This window comes from Brienomyrus brachyistius, chromosome 10 (assembly GCF_023856365.1).
Source record: "Brienomyrus brachyistius isolate T26 chromosome 10, BBRACH_0.4, whole genome shotgun sequence".
NCBI lineage: Eukaryota > Metazoa > Chordata > Actinopteri > Osteoglossiformes > Mormyridae > Brienomyrus > Brienomyrus brachyistius.
In genome coordinates, this window is record NC_064542.1 from 14,528,578 (window position 1) to 14,549,916 (window position 21,339).

A 21,339-nucleotide genomic window follows, 5' to 3' on the forward strand; every position below is an offset into this window, starting at 1 on the left:
GTATAACATCTTTCCCATTGCGTGATATTCTGGCCATCCTTGTAAACATCCTGGAGAGACAGAAAGTGTCAGGGCATTTAAAAAGTCTTTCATTAATCCTAATGTCAGAGGTCTATTTGTATGAGCAGAAAGCATATCTTGAGTCAGTTTACAAAAATGATTAAAGGTCTGGGAGGAATGAAAGGCCTTTCTGTAACTGGGCAGTGGCTCTGTCTTTTGAGTCTGGCAGACTGGGTGAAAGGAGCAGAACTCTGACCAATAAGGGGGTGGGGTGGTTAACAGACATCCCATGCCGTCGAGGGTGCCTCCGTATCAGAACAGTTGAACCAGCAGCAGAGTAGTGCATCCTATCTAAGGAGGTATGACTTTTCCACAGCCATTCCCCTGGATTTCACTGCCTTGTGTGCACAGTGGGGGGAGGGGGGATTTGGGCTGGGTCGATGGGGCTTTACGGGCTGGGATGATTGAGAAATAGTACACTGGGGGCCTCCGTGGGCACATCCCAGAGCATGACAAATACAGTAATAATGACAATACAGTGGCCAGTTCAGATTTAACATCTGTGTTCCTCAGGTTTCAAATGGAACTGTTGCGGGCACTTATTGTGTTTCCCTAACATAACGTTGCCTGGAAGTAACTATGCAGTAAATTAAAAAGTATTCAGAATAATGGACAAGTGTGTTATAAAGGGCACTGCTGACCCTTCCTAGTAGCCTGCTTCTCCTGTTACAGTAATCTGAGAGGCCTCTGTTGAAAGGTGAAGGCAGTTTATTATCTTTTTGTGGTTCATCTGGTGGTGTTGCAGGCAAATCACCCATGCCACCTGCTCTCAGACACACACCGCACGTATACACTAGCTAAGCATTCCTGAGGTCATCATGGCCCCATCCATGATGAGGATCACAGATGAGGTCACAGCTGTCATCACCCACAGGAGTGACGGTTTCCATGTCCCCTGTGGGGAAAATAAGGACCAGTGGGTAAAAATGTTTGAGTCCTGCCTTGGGATTCCCCCCTCTTATGTCATAGGATGATGATCAGCTCAGACATTAGCATGTCTGAGTGACACAATGTTGGTTTTCTCCTCATTTGTTTATGATACCGCATACACAAAAACATTAAATAAATGCTTTCTCTGTACTGACTTGTCTGGATGACAATGGTATAATGTTACTAATATTTAAACATATATTTTTATATAATTATGAATGAAACAATAGAGTCAATAGGAAAAAGGTAATGTTTCGATAAGTGTGTAATCTAGAGGTACATAATAACTTTCTTTACAATTCAAATTCTCTGGGAAAACTGGAAGAAGCAACGTCTCTCACCAATGCAAGGAGTCACTCAATACAGTCAGAGAAAATCTGTTTGACGTGGACTTGCTTCAGGAGCCATGAGAAACAAATGATGACACCTACTGTAAAGCTGGCTTTGTACTTCAGAAATCAAGACTCATTCTGTTTACTTTAGAAATTAAATTTATATTTGGGGCTGTCTCTTCACTGGGAGGAGTGCATCTGGTGTACAACAAATTCACCAAGATTCACCAGGACATAGAGGCCAGATGTGATAATTACATCCTAAATTTGTTTACTTTCATGGGACAGGAAGGGATATATTTCCTGGAAGAGTTGCATTGTGGAGAAAAGTAATCACATTTCAGTTGACCCACACAGGCAGAAAACAGCACACAGGATAACAACATCCACTATACTACTAAAAAGATCTTTTCACTACACCGGATCAGGTGATTTTCCGGATGATATTGACTCGCATTTCTCTCACAGTTCCTTGTGCTTTGTTCAACATCCCAACTTCAGGAAACAATTTTGTACACTTTCTGTGTTTCCAAATCCTTTTACCCCTTAGTCATTACACAGAAGAAATATTGTTTTGACACAGTTTTGCCATTATTTATATTTTATACTGTACACGACAGCACGGCAAATAAATTACATTAATATGTGTGTAAGTTTCAATCCATCTTTTCTGAATGGAAAATAACTGGGATTTTTCCAGATTGTCAGAGAGGAGCCCTTTCTTTCATTGGATCATGAATGTGGATGATTTTAGTTACTCACAGAAGACAGGAAAAGGAAGATGACTGGGCTGGGAGACTGGAAAACATCCCAAAGAAAGAAGGCATAACATTTACGTAGCTTAGAGCAAACTGTTCTGGGATTCAGCAGCACCAACATAGCACAGGCTGAGTTTGTACTGGCACACAGCTCCTCCATGCAAACACAGCAAAGCCTCAACAACAATCGTGTAAATTTACAGAAACAGGTTATTTGGGGCAAAATTTCGGAGTCTCACGACACAACAGATTGTTCACTTGATTACAGGGGTCTTGCATGTGTTTGCACGCAGAATGAGTTATGGCATGAAATTACAGTACATGGCGAAAAACACAAACACAATACAGAGATTCATTTTACAAACCATTCTAGGGACACCCAGGGCTAACCATAACGCTTTCTTATATTACTGATGAATATATATAAGATTACCATTCTGTCACACTATCAAAACATCCATCCATTTTCTGTAACCGCTTGGCCTATTCAGGGTCTTGGGGGGGGGGGGGGGGGTCCAGAGCCTATCCTGGTGGCTACGTATTGTACTCCTATCTACATGAACCTGTGTCAGACATTTTTTTAATGTGGTTTTAGGGCTAGTCTAGGTAGGAGGTGAGCTATCTTGACCTATCATTTGTTACTGGCATTTCCAGTACAGGGAAAAAGAATTTTATATCAACTATATCACTGTTGAAGTGTAGTATTCAGGCATCATAAAACAGCTTTCAATAACTGAATGAGTAACTGGTGCTGCTTTTTACAGTTTGACACAACTGTGTTACTGTTTTTAAATAAATGTAGCCATGAATTTTGAGTCATTTCTTTGAAATGTTAGAGTATAAGGAAGTGATTTCATGGAATATCCAACTGACGTGTACATTTAAGTGCACACCACAAACATGGCATCTTGCGTCACACCAATAACACTCTTCATTCTTCTTGTTACAGCTTTGAATCTACAACTATGGCTCCTTTTTCAGTGAACGTGTCGTAATGGGGTAGCAGGACCATGGTAAATCATTCAACAGCTAAGCGTTTGTTACACTAGTCACAAAATATCACACCAAAGGAAAACACCTGGAAACTATAAACCTCTTTCAGAAGGAGCACCTTAACCACACAGCATCTGAGACCAAAAAACCAAACTACCTGAAATGGTCTACGTCAGAAAGACCGACAAGGAGCAGTGCAAGTCTTATTTTGGTTTTCCCTTTGAATAGCATCATAAAAGAAAATATTTTCTCTCAGATTATTTTATTTCCTACAACTAACATTATTGCAGGCTGCAGCATTTTGAAAATGAAAAATGACCAAAAACATCTCCTATACGACTGAGAAAAATGGGTAGGGTACCACTTCTGGGTAGGATTCACAGCCTCAACCCACCTCTTGTTGAAATTATGTACACACTTGAGTTTTGGATTACAAAAGATTTTCTTTAAATATTTTGAAGATTCCCAGCTTTATCTGTTCAAAGTTGTTCCAGCACCTTTGCATTGCAGGGGGCATGCCGTTTGTCGGATTCCCTGTGATGTGTTGTGGTGTGTTCCTGTGTCCCCCCCCTCCCCCCCACTACGTTTTTCATAAACCAAACAAACCATTAATTCTTTGTCACAGGTCAAAATACTTGTGGTTTGCTGATGAGTGAGGAGGCATCTGTCGGCCTTTCCAAACTTGCAGTCGGACTGCGGCAGCCCATTCCTCCTGACAGCATGCCACCAACTAGAAGGTCTCTTGGGTGCTACCTATCTCAAGCCTGTCCATCTTCACCACATTTCCCAAAACACACAGTCAAGCCATGACTGAATTAGACTGTTTCCATGTGCTTTTGTTAATTCCGGCCCGCAGCATCTCCATAATAAACTCCCACATCGTTGTTATTCATAGCCGTTTCTATGATTTTAAGGACATACTGAATTTAATGAGGGGTGGCATGGTGGTGCAGTGGTTAGCACTGTTGCCTCACACCTCTGGGACCCAGGTTCGAGTCTCCGCCTGGGTTACATGTGTGCGGAGTTTGCATGTTCTCCCCATGTTGTTGTGGGGTACTCCGGTTTCCCTCCACGGTCCAAAAAACATGCTGAGGCTAATTGGAGTTGCTAAATTGCCCGTAGGTGTGCATGTGTGAGGGACTGGTGTGTGAGTGTGCCCTGCGATGGGCTGGCCCCCCATCCTGGGTTGTTCCCTGCCTCGCATCCATTGTTGCGGGATAGGCTCCGGACCCCCCGCAACCCAGTAGAATAAGTGGTTTGGAAGATGGATGGATGGATGGATGGATGGATGGATGGATGGACGAATTTAAGCGTTTACCAAGCAAACCTCTCTCTTTTCTGGTAACCATGTTTACTAATTTCTGGTAACTACAAGACTAGTTGCTTTTTCAGATAACAACACAGGTCTACAATTTTTTTGCTAAGGTTTTTTGTATTGATTTAGGGTATTTTGAGGGTGCTGAATTCAAAATTCCTATTACTTTTGCTGAATTGGTTCTAGTTTTTGTGATAATGGACATCCATGAAAGTAATGCATTCCCCCAATGCGACTTGTGTGTGATAACAAATGCAGTAGCTTTTGGTCTGTCTTTTGACTCTTTAACAGTGTCTTAGGTAATGAAATATCCCATATAATTCTTTTGTATTTCAGTTTGTAGGCCTACAATGCTGTAAAAGCGACTTTTTAAGCCAGAATTCAACTGTGAATTTGCAGAGGAAAGAAGTCGGTTACAGTATAAGTTTGTCAGCCCAGTCTTGGTATATACCCAAAAAGTTCTGTCTTAAGTAAATAAATACATGTAAAAATGACGACTTCATCGAGAAGAGCCTGAATCACCAATCCTGATGTATTCGGCTACGGCCTGGAAGAGTTTTGTCTCTGTTGTGAAGAGCTACTTGGGTAATCACAGAGCAGACAAGTATGAAGAATCGGTGCAAGATATGCTTGCTATCTTCAGAAATTTGGGAGTTAATATGAGCATAAATATCTCCACAGCCATTTAAACAGATTTCCAGATAACCTTGGAGACTTCAGCAAAGAACAAGGCGAGAGGTTCCACCAGGATATGAAGGTGATGGAGGAGAGATATCAAGGCAGATGGGACATACACATGATGGCAGACTACTGTTGGAGTCTCCAACGTGATTGTGCTGATCATACACTTAAAAGGGAAAAGTTTTTTGAAGCATTGACATTAATAACAATTAATAACTAATTAATATTGTATTAATTAATCAAATCATACATAACTTTCCTACCACTGTTAGATATTTAAAATTTCTTTTTGTATGATATTAGACTGTTTACATACTCATTGTAACTAAAATAAAAATATTCTTGCAATTCTGAATGCTTTTCAAACATGTTGTGTTAATTAATTTATTGATTGATTGATTAACTATTAAATATCTCAGAAATTAGAGCCAATCTGGCAAAACCAAAGTCATATTCTTGATCAGCAGCATAAACTTAATATAAAACTATTCAGACGTCGTTGGCACCAAAATCACTGTATACCAGTGTAATCACTTTTGTAAACAGTCATTCCATGTAACAGGTTTAGGTGATTGGTGGCAAAACCAGTGAATATAGTAGGTACATGATAATAAAACACTCAAGGGCATTTATTACAGCATTTCAATTCAAAGTCACAGCACTGTTCGACAAGAGCATGGATAAGAGAAAACTCTAGCGTGTACGTAGCAGGTATGCGAAGGCTTAAAAAAAACCCATCCATTTATTTTCTTAGTTGAAAAAGCTTGTTTTCAAGATCTATTTCAGTGTTTTGTTTTTTACATAGACACTAAACAAAATTAAAAGTTTGTTTTGCATGAGAACCAGGGCCGGGTGTCATACAGGGTACTTTGGAATAAAGCTGAGCTTTCCGTAAACCCTAGAAATAGCAACCACAGCAAGTGACGGAGGTGGCAATAATCAGGTCTCAGCTTTGACTCTAGATCTTATCAACCCGTTTCTAAAGCACGACCTGTTCTGGGGCCAATGGCGGCTGTTCTGACGTGAGTGGACCGCTCACACCCACATAGGTCCAACACTGCCGAGCCTATTCAGCACTTCTTCACACTCGGACTGCATCAAATCTTCCATCGCTCTTAATAGTTTCATAATAAACTCCATATTTTCAACCACGCAGAGTATAATTTCACCCTAGAACTGAACAATTAGAGTTTTTTTTTTTTTTGCAAATGAGAAACACCTGCACAGAAAGAGCCTCAAAAAAATAAAAAAATAAATTAGAGAAATGAATCGGCAATGAACAGGATTGTGACCTAAGCCTCCTTCCCTTTGTGAGGTTCGTTGTAGTTTGAGACTTCGATGAGGTTGTTATCGGGGTCGCGGAAATAGAGGGAGGTGATCGTGCCCATTGCCCCGCTTCTCACTACTGGGCCTTCTTCCACTGGTACACCACAAACCTGCAGACATACAAGGGTGGACGCACACACGTTACGGGCACAGACACTACGTCCCGAAGACAAGGCAAAGGCCCTTTCTCACTGACAAACACATGCAGGAGAGCACCACCATTACCAATACTGAAATTATCATCATGTTTGATTCACCGGGAACAGACACCATAGAGTGATGTCAGAGATTTAGCAGGATGCTACATTTTTCATTCTGTTACTAAGTCTGTTATTATCATGGTATTAATACAGCCTGTAACAATTCCTAGTAAGGTACTGATAAAATAACCACGTCACACAGCGGAATGTTGCATGGGTCGGAAAATGTGTAGTTTAATAAGACGCCCTGACCCACTTTTATGAATCAAAAACAGCCTCTATGTCTAGATGACTCCAAGTCTGGAAAACTTTACTGGAGTCTTTTTTTTCTTCTGTCCGGGACAAGGATGTAACATAAAGAGCGGATGTTCCAGGTTATAGGTCCTGTCTGGAGGTTTTAACTTGATATCAAAATACTCCAAAAAAACACTCATACTCACTAAATGGAATAAGGCCCAACTCAGGTGATCTACTATAATGGTAAGAAAAGAGAGAAAGAAAAACTGAAAAAGTGGCCTTCCAGGACCTTAATGAAAGGAAGCCTTAGCTAGAGGTTTATAGCAATGAGGTGCTGGGGGTGGGGGGCTGCTCACCTGAAGATGGGCAGCCACTGTGGCTAAGGCGGTTGTGGTGATGAGACACAGATCCACAGAGCCTGGAGTGGGGTGACGCGCTTTTGGCTCAAACTCCTTCCCAGCTTCATGGAGGTTGAATTTCTGCTGCCCGAAGCCCAAGGCTTTGCGGTTTCCCTGAGTCCAATAAAAAGGAATAAATATCAGGAATGCCTCAATAATATCATAATAATAAATGCACTATAACACCATTGAAGTATTACAAACGTACAGTGACACAAACAATGAAGGGATTTTTTTTTCCTCGTTGAGTGCTACAGAAATCAGTGTAATTGCTATACAATGCTGACATCTGGTGGACACGGGTATTATTATTATAAAAAAAAATATATGGTCACACCAAATGAGAACACGCAGCCTAAATAAATAAATAACTATACTGAGAGATTACATTTATTTAACATTCATACATAGCAATTGTTAATTAAAATAAAATACCCTGTTTGTGTTGTATGCAGGCCTAAAACTATGTATGTAGTTTTTCGCTTAAATGAAAAGTATTGTACTTTAGAAAAGGAAATAAGTTTTGATATACTAGAGTTCACAACTCCTCTACCTTGAAAGTAATGACCTCCATGCCAAGGACAGACGAGTAGAAAGCTATGGTGTCAGGTACACTCTTTACTGTGAGAACTAGGTGGTCCAGCTTGGTGATCCGAATTGGGCAGGACCCGTAAAGCCGGGCCACTGGCGAACTTCCATGTACAAGGGGCTAGAAGAGTGACAAGGATCCAACTATGTAACTCGCAATAACGGAAGAATTAGGCACTGTAACGTAGATTGCTTCAGCTTAAGTTCTAACCCATTGTCTTTTGTATTTTTTATTTGGGATGGGTCCATTCACAATTCCAATCAGGGACGATACACAAAAACACATCGACTGTAAATGTCAATCTCGACACATGCTTGAGCATATTCCAGCAATAATGTCGTTATTTTAAGTTTTCATTCTATTCTGTTACTGCATTGCGCTGAGTTGTAATTACAATGTATCGTTCAGGTATGACAGATGTATACTTTTTTATAGGTTACACTACAAAAATATACTATAATTGTCAGTAAATGAGTATATCAAGACTATATCTAACCGTACATACTAAATACAATTGTAATTATGTATTATATTGCAATGAATATATTTCCCAAACCGTTTACTTCCGCACGCCGCGCCAGTGACATGGGGTGTAGGTAATACTGTAGGCACTTAAGGTATAAGATGTGCTTTTCCAAACCCAGGGAGGAAGCAAACAAAAAGCAAGACAGTCTTCGTGGTATTACCTTATAAGAAGTTCTTGCACATAGCGCCACAAAACTTCCCAGATTCCTCAACGCCGCAGACATTTCAAAGTGAGGCGGAAAGCAGCTCTACCCGAATAGACAGTTTCTGGATTCTCACAAACGGAGTTCCTGGAGTACCGTAATACCGCTATTATCTGAACCTCGCAGGCCAGACTTTCGCTTACCGTACACTGTGTCCAATATCCCACTGGATAGTACAACTTATTTTATGAGTAAAGTACGCTGAGTTTGTTAATTTCTTAATGTTTTCCGCGAAAAGATGGAGATCAAACAATACAGTATTTAATAGGACATGGGTTCAACTCTAAACACGAGTGAGAAGAATTTAAATTAGCATACAGAAAATGTGCAGGAATTATACTAGATAATACGTATAGTACACTCTGTGAAGTTGCACAGCTTTGCAATTTTCTGGAGCAACTAAATTTTATCAGATGGGAAGTTTCTGAGACGTATTCAGCAAAAATCAATATTTTTTTTTCCACAAATGTGAAATAGTTTTAATCAAACCCCAGTATTTATCTGGCTTTAAATACCAGTTTCTTGGTTATCTTTATGCCTATCAGCCCAAAAGGTCATATCTTGCCAGGTTGGTTTTCTGATTAAAGCTGCAGGTAAAAATAGAACCCAAAACCAGAGGAGCTCTGTAACATTCCACGCAACATGAATTGTACTTTTCAAAAGACTTTCTATGGTTGTCCTCAGTAATGTAGAAGTCTAATCCACGCAACAAAAAAAATGTGCAACATATAATCTGCACTTTATACAGCAATGGAGACACTGGACAGAGCATTGGTAGGCAACCCAGATCCTGGAGTGCCGGTATCCAGCAGGATTTTCATCCTACCTGTTCTCTGATGAACCACACCTGATCTCAGGCAAATAGTAACTCATCAGGTAGGGTAGAAAACCTGCTGGATACCAGTGTTACAATTTAAGTGGTTCGAGCACCTATGTTTACGTACCCTTGCAGATGTGTGGTGGCGGGAGATTTGTCAATTTGGGAAACATGAAATAAAATTGTAAATATTCAGCATTGTCCATATTTAAGGTAACAAACATATGTAGTCCTACTTGAACCGCAATCTTTTCTTGAAGGATTCGATTTTAAATTCACCTTTACAACTGCATGCCTGCTTGTCATACTTTACAAAATGTGCAGGACGATTCATTTTCTTCAGCAGTGCACATTTTTTATCTCTCCGAATTTGATGAGTCTGCTTCCATCTACTACAAAAATAATGCATGTCCCGTGAACTCACTTGTCACCAGTTAACAGGATCAGCATTTAAATCATAACACTGGCACTCAAGGATCAGGGTTACCTACCTGTGAGATAGAGCATTACTTCCTTCAAGCAGCAGGACCTGCAGGGAGGTCTGGAAAAGGGTTTTCCTTGGCAGAGGAACAGCAGCAGTGCAGACTTTCCTCAAACACATCAGCATTTCGGCTGAAAGTTGAAGGGCCTGGATTTTGTCTTACAGAGCCGGCTGGGTAAGGATGCTGTCATATTGCTGCACTACGGTAACACTTCAGGTATCTAGAATCTCCTTTGTGGCGTCTAAATAGCTCTGGCCTAAGGAAGTCACTAAAGCGTCTTAAAGTGTAATTCTGCTGGTTGTTACTTCAGAAAAGGTCAAAAGGTCTTGGGTGTATGGTTTTCGAAAATTCAACAGTGGCTATAAAGGTTGCATAGTGGCCTGCTGGTGTCCATCTTTGAGGAGTAAATGCTGCAGTTTCAATGTTGAGCATTGTCCAGTTCAGGGGTCTCCAACTCCGGTCCTGGAGAGCTACTGTCCAATAGGTTTTCTGTCCCACTTGGCTTCTGATGAGCCACACCTGTTCCTGGTATTTACCTGAGAGCAAGTGTGGCTCATCAGAAGCCAGGTAGGATATAGAAAACCTACTGGACAGTAGCTTTCCGGGACTGAAGTTGGAGACCCCTGGTCCAGTTACTACTACTACTACTATTAATAATAAGAAAAATAATAATAATCTTACTCTCCACGGCACACACACAGATATGTAGGCGAGAGCATACTTGGCAATGAAGGGCAACCTCTTGTAGCAGTGCCCATGGAGCTGGGGGTTAAGGGCCTTGTTCAAGGGCCCACAGATGGAACTATTCTGCCGAAGCCGCACTCGAACCTACGGCTTTCCGACCACAGGCACAGAGACTCAGCCCACATTATAACAGCAGCATAACAGCAAAACACTTACAGCACAATATTTGCCCTTGTCTGTAACTCATTGGCCGTTACAGCACTGCCATGGGAACCAATGGCATGTGGCTAAACCAGCCGACAGCCACAGCATTATGGCACAACACAAACACCCATTAACTATGCCTATGAAGTACAAAGTCATCACTGAAACAAGGTATCAAATTGACCAAATAGGAGAATAAATCAACGAAGCCCCTCATATCAAAGAAAGCTGTCCATTCTTTATTTCTGACTGTAATATACAATGAATTACACATTCCAGCACTGCCGTGCCAGGGCAGACCTACATGGCTGCTGCGGTCGTCCTCTCCAGGTTGACCCAGTCCAGATAACACATCTCATCTCTTAGAGGCATGTGCAAAGCGGCAAACAGCAATGCCCACGGTCAGCGAGGAAGGAAACTGAGCACGAGTTCATCCAGCAAGCAGCGCAAAAAAAAAAAAGAAAAAAAAAAATCCCCCAATTAACGGTGCTCAAATCCACACTTAAACACACCCATTGTCGACTTAAAAAAAAATCAAAATAAAAGCACTTGAAATACTGCTTCAAGTTAATATGCTGTCTTCTCCAAGTATCCTGTACAAAACGATCCAGGGCTGAAAAACAGGCATTTCTGACACCCGACTTGCAATCAATTTTGAAAGTTTCCAGAAAAGACGCATCCGACAGTGAAAACACCGCAGAGTTTGGAGAACGGCTGAAGGGGCAGCTTTTGTTACTGCAGTGTGAATGTGATAAGGTTCCTTTAACCACACTCAGTTCATACACAAGGGACAATTTCACCGGTCCTAAAATGACTTTTCCCAAAAAACCTAGACCGTGCATTTCAATTTAAAATGAGTTATGAATTGTATTTAAGGAAACAGTTAAATATGAGAAAACACTATGTATACATAGGAAAGGGACACAATTTGAAGGACAACACACAAATTAAAAATACATTTCAAAAATATTGAGGGGATTCATCATTTCACAAAAGTGCTTTCAGAGAAACAAAATATACCCATCAATGTGGTGTTACATATAAAAACATTCTTAAACAACTGCTTGAAGACCTTCTATACAACCATTGAAGTAAAAGAAAGTTAGATAATTCTGGGTACTGTGAGTATATAATGAAATCCACAATGAAAAACAAAGTTGAAACATATTTGACCACCTGGAAAAGAATGTGAACAAGGCAACTGGCAGACTTATGACTCTGTGGCGAAGTGAAAGATCATGTATGCAAAAAGAAATTGAACCATGCAAACATGAATACGACCCCCCCCCCACCCCACCCAGTGCAACGTGGTATAGTCTAACCTACAAAAGTCAAATTACAGCCTGCTGTTCCCTCACAAAGTGTAGCTCAACTTTTATTTTATTTTTTTAACAGGTGATAAATTGCAAGTATTTTACTTCAACCAGCAGTTTTGCATTGAACTATATCGGTGTGACCAAATCATCTGGACCATGGAATTCACCTGTCAGACTGCCGTGCCACTAAAATGTAACGTAAAATCTAATACAACTAGTAGGCGAGTAACCATCACGTTAAAAAAAAAAAAAACTATGGGCCTTCAAAGCAAAAAGAACAAGAAACCGCGGGGGGTTGGGCAGAACCAGCAAGCCGGGTCTGAGCACACATTGATAAAGCTTGGAGGGCAGCATTTCTAAAGGGCAAGGGGAAATAGAGCTACATTAAAACGTCTATGTTGCCATGAATGCCAAAGGTAAATATTAACATCTCCCCCCCCCACTGAAATATGCTAAGCCAAATGAAAAAATACAAGACAGACAATAGAAGAAGCAAGCTTTAATGTTATGGGAATATTTGATGGGGCTGAACTGTGACAAGGTCACCATTAGAATTATGGAGAAACAGGTTAAAAAATGTATACATACATACATACACATGGTGCTTGCAATCTTTTGCGCATACTTTAATATCCTAAAGAGAATTTCTATTAAAATTCTTAAATATGCAAATGCTTATGATTAACCATAAGTTCAATCAACTTAAGTGGTCCTACCAATTCCCAGAATTTTTTCCCCCACAACAGGTTTTTGACCCGTTACACTGGCGTTCAGGTTAACAGGCTGCTTCTTCTCCAATTCATCCAAAGCTAATTCTAAATCAAGTCATATTTATACCATTGTAATTAACAGTACCTGTGTCCCTTAGTTTTCAATATCTTCATTTAATACACGGCTTACAGAACAAAACTTGAGTGTTTCTCTTGCAGAGAAGAATTTGACCACTGCACTCCAAGAGGAAAAAAACAATTAGCGCAAAGGACAGGAACAAAGGCTGCAGATAATTGTTTTACAACTCATTGCTCCCCAAGGGTACACAGAAGAGCTCCTGGAACATTCAGAACCTATAGAGAAAGACAAAACTAAGGCTTGATTGTATGCTTATATTCACAGTTAACATTTATAGAGAGAGAGTTTATCATCGTTGACGTTTCCTGGGTGACTGGTGTTCCCATGCGCAGGAGAGGGCGGCAGAAGCTGCTTTTCAGTATCACACACTGAAACTAAAGCCCCTTCAACAGTGTGATCGATATCTGGACATCCAGGCCTGGAAGGATACACTGACCATCAAATAATACATATGGACTATCCTTGTGTTTTATTTACTAAAAAAAAAAAAAAAAAAAAAAAAAAAAACCTGTACAAAAACACTTGGGAAGTGACAGGGCTACCGCATTTTTTTTTGGGGGGGGGGGGGGGGGGGGGGCAGCGCCATGGGTGTTCAGAGACCTTCCCCTACAAGGGAAGAACCAACTAGCTTGTTATATAAAGGTCGCCCTTAACTAAACTACCTGCAGTGCCTACTCATCTCACACACATGCCCTCACCACACTACAACACATCAGAAGCGGAACGAAGCATCAGACTGCGCCATGCAGGTAGTGGATAGAGGGGTAGAGGGACAGATAAGGGCAGAGGGCCAACGAAAAACACTGCAGAGGAACGGCACGGTGTTCCTCCCCAACGTCACTGAAGGGATCCCATCAAACCAACCTCCATGGACACATTCCGGGTCGGAGGAGCATGTTTTCCAGAATCCCTCTGTGATCTCCCGCAAAAATGCTTTTAATTGGTTTACCAAGCAGTGAAAAATCTTAACCGTAGAATTTACAGGTTAGCAGCTAGGGCACGACCCCAGTCTGCACACCATGACACTACAGGTCAAGACGTCAGCTTCCGTTACGTGCACGAGACACACCCTTGCCTTCCTGGCATCTGCATCATTCCACTCAGGAACGTATCACTCAGCAGACCACATTCAGGCTAATGATGCTGTGTTGAGTATTACCACAGATTATTAATTTATGAAAAGACAGGAGAGGAGTGATTTGATTGCAAGCTTCGGGGAGCATCAGGGATATGCCCTGCTGCCGTTGTCTGAATGGCTGCAGCGCCAACCTTGTTGTACCTCCGCTTAAATCCAAAAGAGAGCTACAGCAGGCCTCAAAACCAACTGCGGTGAAAAGATGAAAAGGTTGTTAAGTGTAAGCTAAAACCTTGTGATGTGACACACGGTTTGACGTAGTAATACATAAAAAGGCTTAAAGGTACTGCGAGGGGGGTGGGGGGGGGGGCCCCCCGTTAAACCACGCTCTCCCGGCCAGACACCAGGACGGCCCTGCGGCATATGGGGCAGGTGGAGTTCTCGGAGAGCCAGCGGTCGATGCAGTGCACATGGTACTCATGTGAGCAGGGCAGCTTGCGCAACTTGTGGCCCTGTGCATACTCCGTGATGCACACGCTGCATGTCTTGAGGGCGTCACTCTCGCCGAAGTTGCGCGTGGCCAAGTTGTCGATCTGCTCCTTGGTGAGACCCCGTGGCTGCTCGTCGTCATCGTCGTTCAGCAGGAAGAAGTGGGCCAGCCGCAGGAAGGGGAGGGAGCCCGACTCCTCCAGGCTGATGGGCGCACGAGGTGCCGGACGGGATGCCCTGCTGGATGCGGGAGCGGAGGCGGCACCCTCCCCGGACCTTTCCTCCGTCCGTGGGCCGGCACTTTCCTGGTGACCGGCAGAGGGTGCCTCAGGGGCGGCCGGAGCCTCAGGGTTTCCAGGAGATGGAGCGTGCTCCGGGTTGTGGGCTGAGCCCCGGCCAGAGTCCAGGGACTCTGTGTCGGAGTCCATGAAGTAGCTGAGTTCGCCGAAGCCCGTCATGATCTGGCGGATCATGGACTGCAGGGCCATGGAGGTGGCCTCACTTAGGCCAGCATCCGAGATGCGGCGGATGGGGATGCGGATGGTGCTGACGTAGGTGCGCACGCCAGCACGCTCTGAGCGTGAGAAGGTCCGCCGGAAGCCGCCCCGCTCACTCTCATACAGGTAGGTGTTGTTGGCTGTCTGGGACCGTGAGCGGGTGCGATTCGCAATGCTGTCCCCAGCGCGGTACTCGCCGGGCCGTACACGCCGTACCTGCAGGTCCAGCATGATGGTCGGGGGCCGGCGGCCAGCGGGTCCCCCCTCAGCACTGGCGCCGCCCTCCACCTCTGGGGCTGGTGGGGCCAGTTCGGCCCCACCGCGCCCCGGCTGGGGGTCATGTTCGGTGGCACCCTGCCTGGATGTAACATGCTGTCGGGTCCTGGAGCTGCCCTCCACCTCAACCTCGGGCACTACGCTGGGGTAGCGAGGGGATGGCTGGCGAAGACCCGAGGTCAGTCCATCTAGTCGGTCCAGATGGAGAAGAGGAGAGCGACTCCTATCGGGGCGCGCCCTGGTCTGCCGTCGTTCAGGGCTGCGGCTCCTGGGCCTCCTCTGGCCCCTGCGGGAAGAATCCTCTGCCAGGGGACTTGGAGGAGCTGGCACCCGTGCATGAGGGCTGGCAGGCTCTGGGGCAGCCTCAACTCTGGGAGGAACCGGACTGGGCTCGGGCTCGGGCTCAGGTTCGGGCTCGGGTTCGGGCTCAGGCTCAGGTTCGGGTTCAGGCTCAGGTTCGGGTTCAGGCTCAGGTTCGGGTTCAGGCTCAGGCTCCATGATAACAGCCAGCTCCTCCACCACTGGCTCCTCCACCACATCTGAAGTTTCCATGGCAGCCTCCGGCACCACCCTGGGGCCAGCAGGTTCTGCCCCATCACCATCCGCTGGCGCAGTATCATGGGTCCACACCTGATGCTCGGCAACATTACGATTGACATTTATCTCAAGGCTGAAGCGGAAGTCGCCGCTGTTGGGGTTGGTCCTGCTCACTGCCCTCCAAGACTGGTTTCCACGGTGACCGCTCCGCGTCGTATTGCCTGCCCGCCTGACGGTGTTCAGCCAATCCAGGAGTGAGTCTCCGCTTGAGTCTTCCTCAGAAACCTCAGATCCTACAAGATTAAAATAGCATTTAAATCCTGAATCCCACAAAAAGCTTTAAGAAAAAAAAAATCTAGAAATTAGGATAAAACTCTGAAACAGAACTCCAAAAAACTGCACATCCAGGGTAGGGATTCAGAATCTGGAGCCTACACCAGAAACAGAACAGACCACAGGGAGAACACCCTGGACAATGCACACACCACACACAAAGCCAAGATCTGTGAGGCTACAGCACCACAGACTGACCTGGCATCAAACTGCAGGCCAAGATTAAATTAGAGGCTCGATTTCTAATGAAAAATGCTAATTTATCAGTGACATACCACTAGTCTCATCAGCTCTGCCTTCACTGTTGCTCGAAGGATCGGGTCCATCTTTGATTTGCTGAAGTCGACTCAAAAGTTCCTCCTCCGTTGTCTCACCTTACAGAAAATGAAAATTGCAATTTTGAGCTTCATTATTAAATACAGTAACAAATACATATATTCAAGCAGCTTCCAGAAACCTAGTCTGCTGCAAGGTTACCAACTTAAGTTATTAAATTTTGCTTCTTTAGAGGCTAATTTAAATTCTTAATTAAAAATGCAAAAAGAAGAATACTGCAAAACTGGAGGGGGGAAAAAAACAGCACAAAACATAAAAACAAAAAATCTGCACCTAGTACTCTGTAGCAGATGTCCAGACAGCTGTATCCATCCGTGTAAAACCAGCAACAGGACAAAACTGGAGACCAGCAGACTTACCAGGACGGGCACTGCCTGTTCAATGCCGTCAACTGGCACCATACTTGGTGAAAGGATGCTCCAAAATTACCTTCCCTCTCACTGTCCTGGGACAGAAATGGATTGGCCATCTTCAGTGCTTCTTCATGTTCACTTTGCCTCTTCTTTCTTCTTCTCACAACCACAAACACACATGCGCGCACACGGACACAAGCCCCATTCAGAATTTAAAACCAGCAAATTGGTGATTACTTCAAAAATTCCAGAGAGCTTAACATCTAAGCCAGGCTGGTCAAATTATGAGTGAGGGGGTTCAATAAGAAATAAAAACACAAATTAAATTATTCCAAAATTGCACAACAAGGGAATGTCACTTACAAATGGCCAGAATTTGCCAAAGGGATCATAACATTAAACATTTAAAAGATCAGCCCATTATCCTCGGTATCCATTCAGCTAATTTAAGAAAAAATGCAGCATCAACCAGACCAGAAGGTTCAGCTTAAGTCACAGAGTGTAATGCCAAGGAACGCAAAAAAGATTATGTAAATCTCTCGTGAGATTTAGAAGTTACAGGGGAAAAAAAGGCCGTGACAAAATGACCCGTACACTTTGTTCCTAGAATAAATCACAATGCCAAAGAATTCATTTGAGACATAAAACGGTATTTGCCCAAAAAATGACGCGCATAATTTTACAAAAAATATTGCAAAACCATTGACACTGTTTGCATGCATGCTAATGTAAAACCACAGGAATACCAAATGAGACATATGAACCCATAAACCCATCAGATTTCAGAAAACAAAACCTTTAAAAGACAATTAAATGCAGTACATGATACTACTACGTATATGATAGGGATTCACATGTCGCTCAATAGTATGTGTCTGGCAGCACACAGCAAATAAAATGTTTCAAACTGGTAAACAGAGAGGAAACATGATTTGACAAATTGGTACAAGGGTAACATTTCATTAAAAAAAAGTTTTACAATCAATTTGAAACCATTAAAATGACAAACGACTACACCCAACATTAGAAAAACCTATTTTAAATGACAAATTACCCATTCTTTTTGATGAAAACCACCAATAAATTTTCAGAGCTTGCAAATCAGCTCTGAAAATGAATTGGGTTCCATTAAATGTTGGAGGCAGAATTGAATCAAGTGAAACACACCTCTGGGTTATTTCCCAGAAAACTGCTTGGAAAACAAACCCACGTTTTAAGAGAACTAATGGAAACCTTGGTTATTCATGACCCCACTTGAAATATTTAAGGTTCTACTAGTTTTAGGCTTGACAACACAGTTAAACTTGAGTCGTGTCTTTTTCGACCCCATATTCATGGCCTGAAATCCCACTTATTATTCCCAATTCAGTCGGCGCCAGACACCCAACCAAGGCAATTCAGCTACGATTCCCTAGCTTGATTTACCAAGGTTAGGTGAAAATTAGCCTGGGTGCCATTTTAGGTGATAAAATAGAGTGGTAGAGAGCCAAGCATAAAGGCAAAGTCAGTTGGGAAGGGGTTTAAATAAATGAGTTTCTTACCAGGGGTGCCCAGGAGATTATTATCTCGCATCAGCCGATAGTCCTCCTCGCTCAGGCCATTGACAAACTGGTAGAAGGCCTCTTCTCGATCCAGACGGTCCAGCTGCTGCCGACGCTGAGAATCCGACTGCTCGCCAGTCCCCTGCTCTAAACTGTCAGAATTCTCCATCGCCTGCCAGGGAGGGGGTGGGGGGAGTGCGGGCCCAGTGCAACTGAGAACAGGGAGGAGATTATGGATCACTCTCAAGTTTCACTCATTTTACAAAACTCATAAACCATCAATGAAAAGCATCCAGATCATTTAATCAAGCAGCATACAACTGAAACTGGCGCAACAGCATCAGTCAATGACCAGTCCCTGTGCTTGAATTGTAACCATTGTACGACCTGATACAAAAGGGATGGGTTTTACGTGCAAAACAAGACACTGACAGACACAGCTTAAAACCTCGGACTCCATGAAAGCCATACGGTAACTACTATGAAGTGTTCAACCACACGTGATTATACATGCTAGCTTAGAGATGGCGATTTAATATTTAAAAGAGACAGAGATCACAAGGTCACTGAAAATCCTTCAAGTGTGTTTGCGAATTACTTTTAATTTCCACGGCACCCCGGCTGTCGCCGGTTAAAATGGGCCCGGTGGTGGCCGTGCGTCATCTGCTCTTCATTAGCACGGCTAGTCGGGCGGCTAACTACACCTTCTCTCAGGCGACCACTTTTCAACTTGACAAGCCATCAAGAAACGAGTAATGGGACGAGTTAGCTACACGGATCCCACCGGAGGCCGACCACAACTCTTGCAAGCGAACAAAAGGTCGACGTGAAACGGGCTGACTAACGTTAGAATACAAGAGAGAAAAAACAAAATGGCACCAGACCGTTGGCCAACTCGCTGGCTGGACAGTAAACTACACGGTATGATATTAACCAGAAATTAAAACTGTACGTACTGCGAACGTATTTCGGTTAGGCTATGAATCAGTCGACGCGGTTCTTGTTTAGGATGTACTTTCTATCGTTGCGTTAGTCATAACTGGTTAACTAACTAGTTACTATACAAGCTACAATACTAGCGTTACAGGCCTACCTAGGAATACAACGAAAGCACGTATATTCTGCCAAAAAATACTACGGCGTAGCTTTTATGATATTTAATGGATGGATTCCACCCAAGCCAGTTATGCTCCTGTGTTGTGTAACTCTCTACGGGAAGCTGAGTGAAGGGCTTCCTCTATCCCATACAGTCGTTAGCTGACCATTAACAAGCTTTTTATCCTATAGAATTAAAGTAATTGCGCTGACTCTCCACAAGTAAAACCAGCTCGGCCGATAATACCTCTTTCGGTCCGTTTTTGTAATTGTCTGTTTCTTTCGTTTTTTCCCCTCCGATACGTCTTAAGAAGGTACAATCTCAAGACGCCATTTTCTCTCTATTATGGCAAAATATTGCGGAAACTGGAAAATGCGATCCGGAAATACGCCACAGGCGGATATGGGGATGGCTTCCGGTGCTGACGGGAGTCGGCTGGCGCCCTCGGGTGGTCGGCGAGAAATACCGCAGATGCTGAAGACAGCTGTTAATTAAGCAAATAAACATTAAAAGGTGTGGATATTACACGAAGTAATTTTATTTCAACATAAATGGCAATGATTATGACCCTGAGATCTATTAACCCATCCATGATGAGGTTTTGGTTCCGAATTGCACAGTTTAAACCGCTATCCATGTTATCTGTATTCGATGCCCGTCCGTAAACGATCAACAAGGCATTAGAATATACATTGAGCGACATCTAATGTTGGCATCGGGTATTGCGGAGGCGGGCACCAGATCATGGCTCGCACATCCACAGCTCGAAATGCATTCTGAAATTAAATGAATTTGGATGTCGTTTCTGTTTATGTCCAGTATTGTGCTGTATCCTTCTTAGTGTTAGTCAGGAAGTGAGCTCCTCTTAATGCCCGTTTGTGAGATAAAACCTTGCTGTGCATATGATATTACTGAATGAACAACGACAGTTGACGAGCTGAGGGCAGCACGGTGCTTGGTGGGTAGCACCATCACCTTACATTTTCAGTATGGCGGGGGGTTTAAAATTCGCCTCTGGTGTGTATGTCTGAATTTTCACTCCATTTTACTTCCACAGCCTAAAAATGTGCAGATAGGCTAATTCACTACCTGGGTACATACTAAACAGAAAATGTTATTTAACTGTGTTTTCCAATACAGGGTCACTGCGACCCAGGAAGATACATTGACACTAGGGCTGAATCAAGGGGGTTGGGGGCCGCAGGACTAAAGTTATTGTTGGGGCTATACCTATATCATACACTGCTGCTGTAACAACCAGACAGAACAGCTTTTGTTAGCCCTGGCATAAGTCTGGTCTAGCATGCTACTTTGAACAGGATACCAGTTTAACACAGGGACACAACCACACACTATGAAACGATGCTTCCTTTGCACAAATGCATGTACGTTGGAATGCTTCTTTTCACATATCTCATATTCTCATTGGAGCAGGGTGAGTAAGTTACATGCACCATTTAGTGCACAAGTCCTGCAAGTATGCCCCCAACCCTTTATGTGTGTGGCAGGCGTGCTACCCAGTATGCCGTACCACTTGAGCAAGATTTTAATTCTAGAATATATTGGCATAAGTAAATACTATAAAATATATGGGTGTTTTGTGATTTTGTGGGAGCAGTAATTATCAAGCTTAATAAAACATTAAATGTATACAGTATATGCCTTCGCTATAACATTATGTGATTTATCAGAACTCCTACTTTTCTATTATGAAAATCTGCTGTTTTTTATTTCTGAAATCTTCCTTGCCACTACAGGCAGTCCTGTTTTTCCCCCAGATCTGAGTGTTTGCTCAGTGGCAAATGAATAACCTGAGTTAAATACAGAGTTCAAATGCAGTTTGAAGTTTCAGCTAATGTCATCCTGTTCCGTAGCATGTGGCCCACCAGCACTATCTGCATATTTAC

At 43.2% G+C, this 21,339-nt stretch overlaps 2 protein-coding genes across 3 annotated transcripts; both read right to left on the reverse strand.

Annotated features, from left to right (window-relative positions):
- Nucleotides 1–5,674: 5,674 nt before the first annotated feature.
- glod5 (glyoxalase domain containing 5) lies at nucleotides 5,675–8,655 on the reverse strand. Its single transcript, XM_049027495.1, has 4 exons — nucleotides 8,506–8,655; nucleotides 7,784–7,939; nucleotides 7,189–7,344; nucleotides 5,675–6,505 (listed from the first exon to the last, which is right to left on the reverse strand). The coding sequence occupies exons 1-4, from the start codon at nucleotides 8,566–8,568 to the stop codon at nucleotides 6,362–6,364; spliced, it is 519 nt and encodes a 172-aa protein (XP_048883452.1). The 5' UTR covers nucleotides 8,569–8,655; the 3' UTR covers nucleotides 5,675–6,361.
- Nucleotides 8,656–10,952: 2,297 nt separating this feature from the next.
- rlim (ring finger protein, LIM domain interacting) lies at nucleotides 10,953–19,826 on the reverse strand. 2 transcript variants are annotated; one of them, XM_049027486.1, is made up of 5 exons: nucleotides 19,679–19,826; nucleotides 18,337–18,548; nucleotides 16,382–16,480; nucleotides 15,722–16,066; nucleotides 10,953–15,679 (listed from the first exon to the last, which is right to left on the reverse strand). In XM_049027486.1, the coding sequence occupies exons 2-5, from the start codon at nucleotides 18,503–18,505 to the stop codon at nucleotides 14,352–14,354; spliced, it is 1,941 nt and encodes a 646-aa protein (XP_048883443.1). In that variant the 5' UTR covers nucleotides 18,506–18,548; nucleotides 19,679–19,826; the 3' UTR covers nucleotides 10,953–14,351. The 2 variants fall into 2 exon arrangements, with proteins under 2 accessions (XP_048883443.1, XP_048883442.1); XM_049027485.1 differs by having other exon boundaries at nucleotides 10,953–16,066.
- Between the last annotated feature and the right edge of the window lie 1,513 nt (nucleotides 19,827–21,339).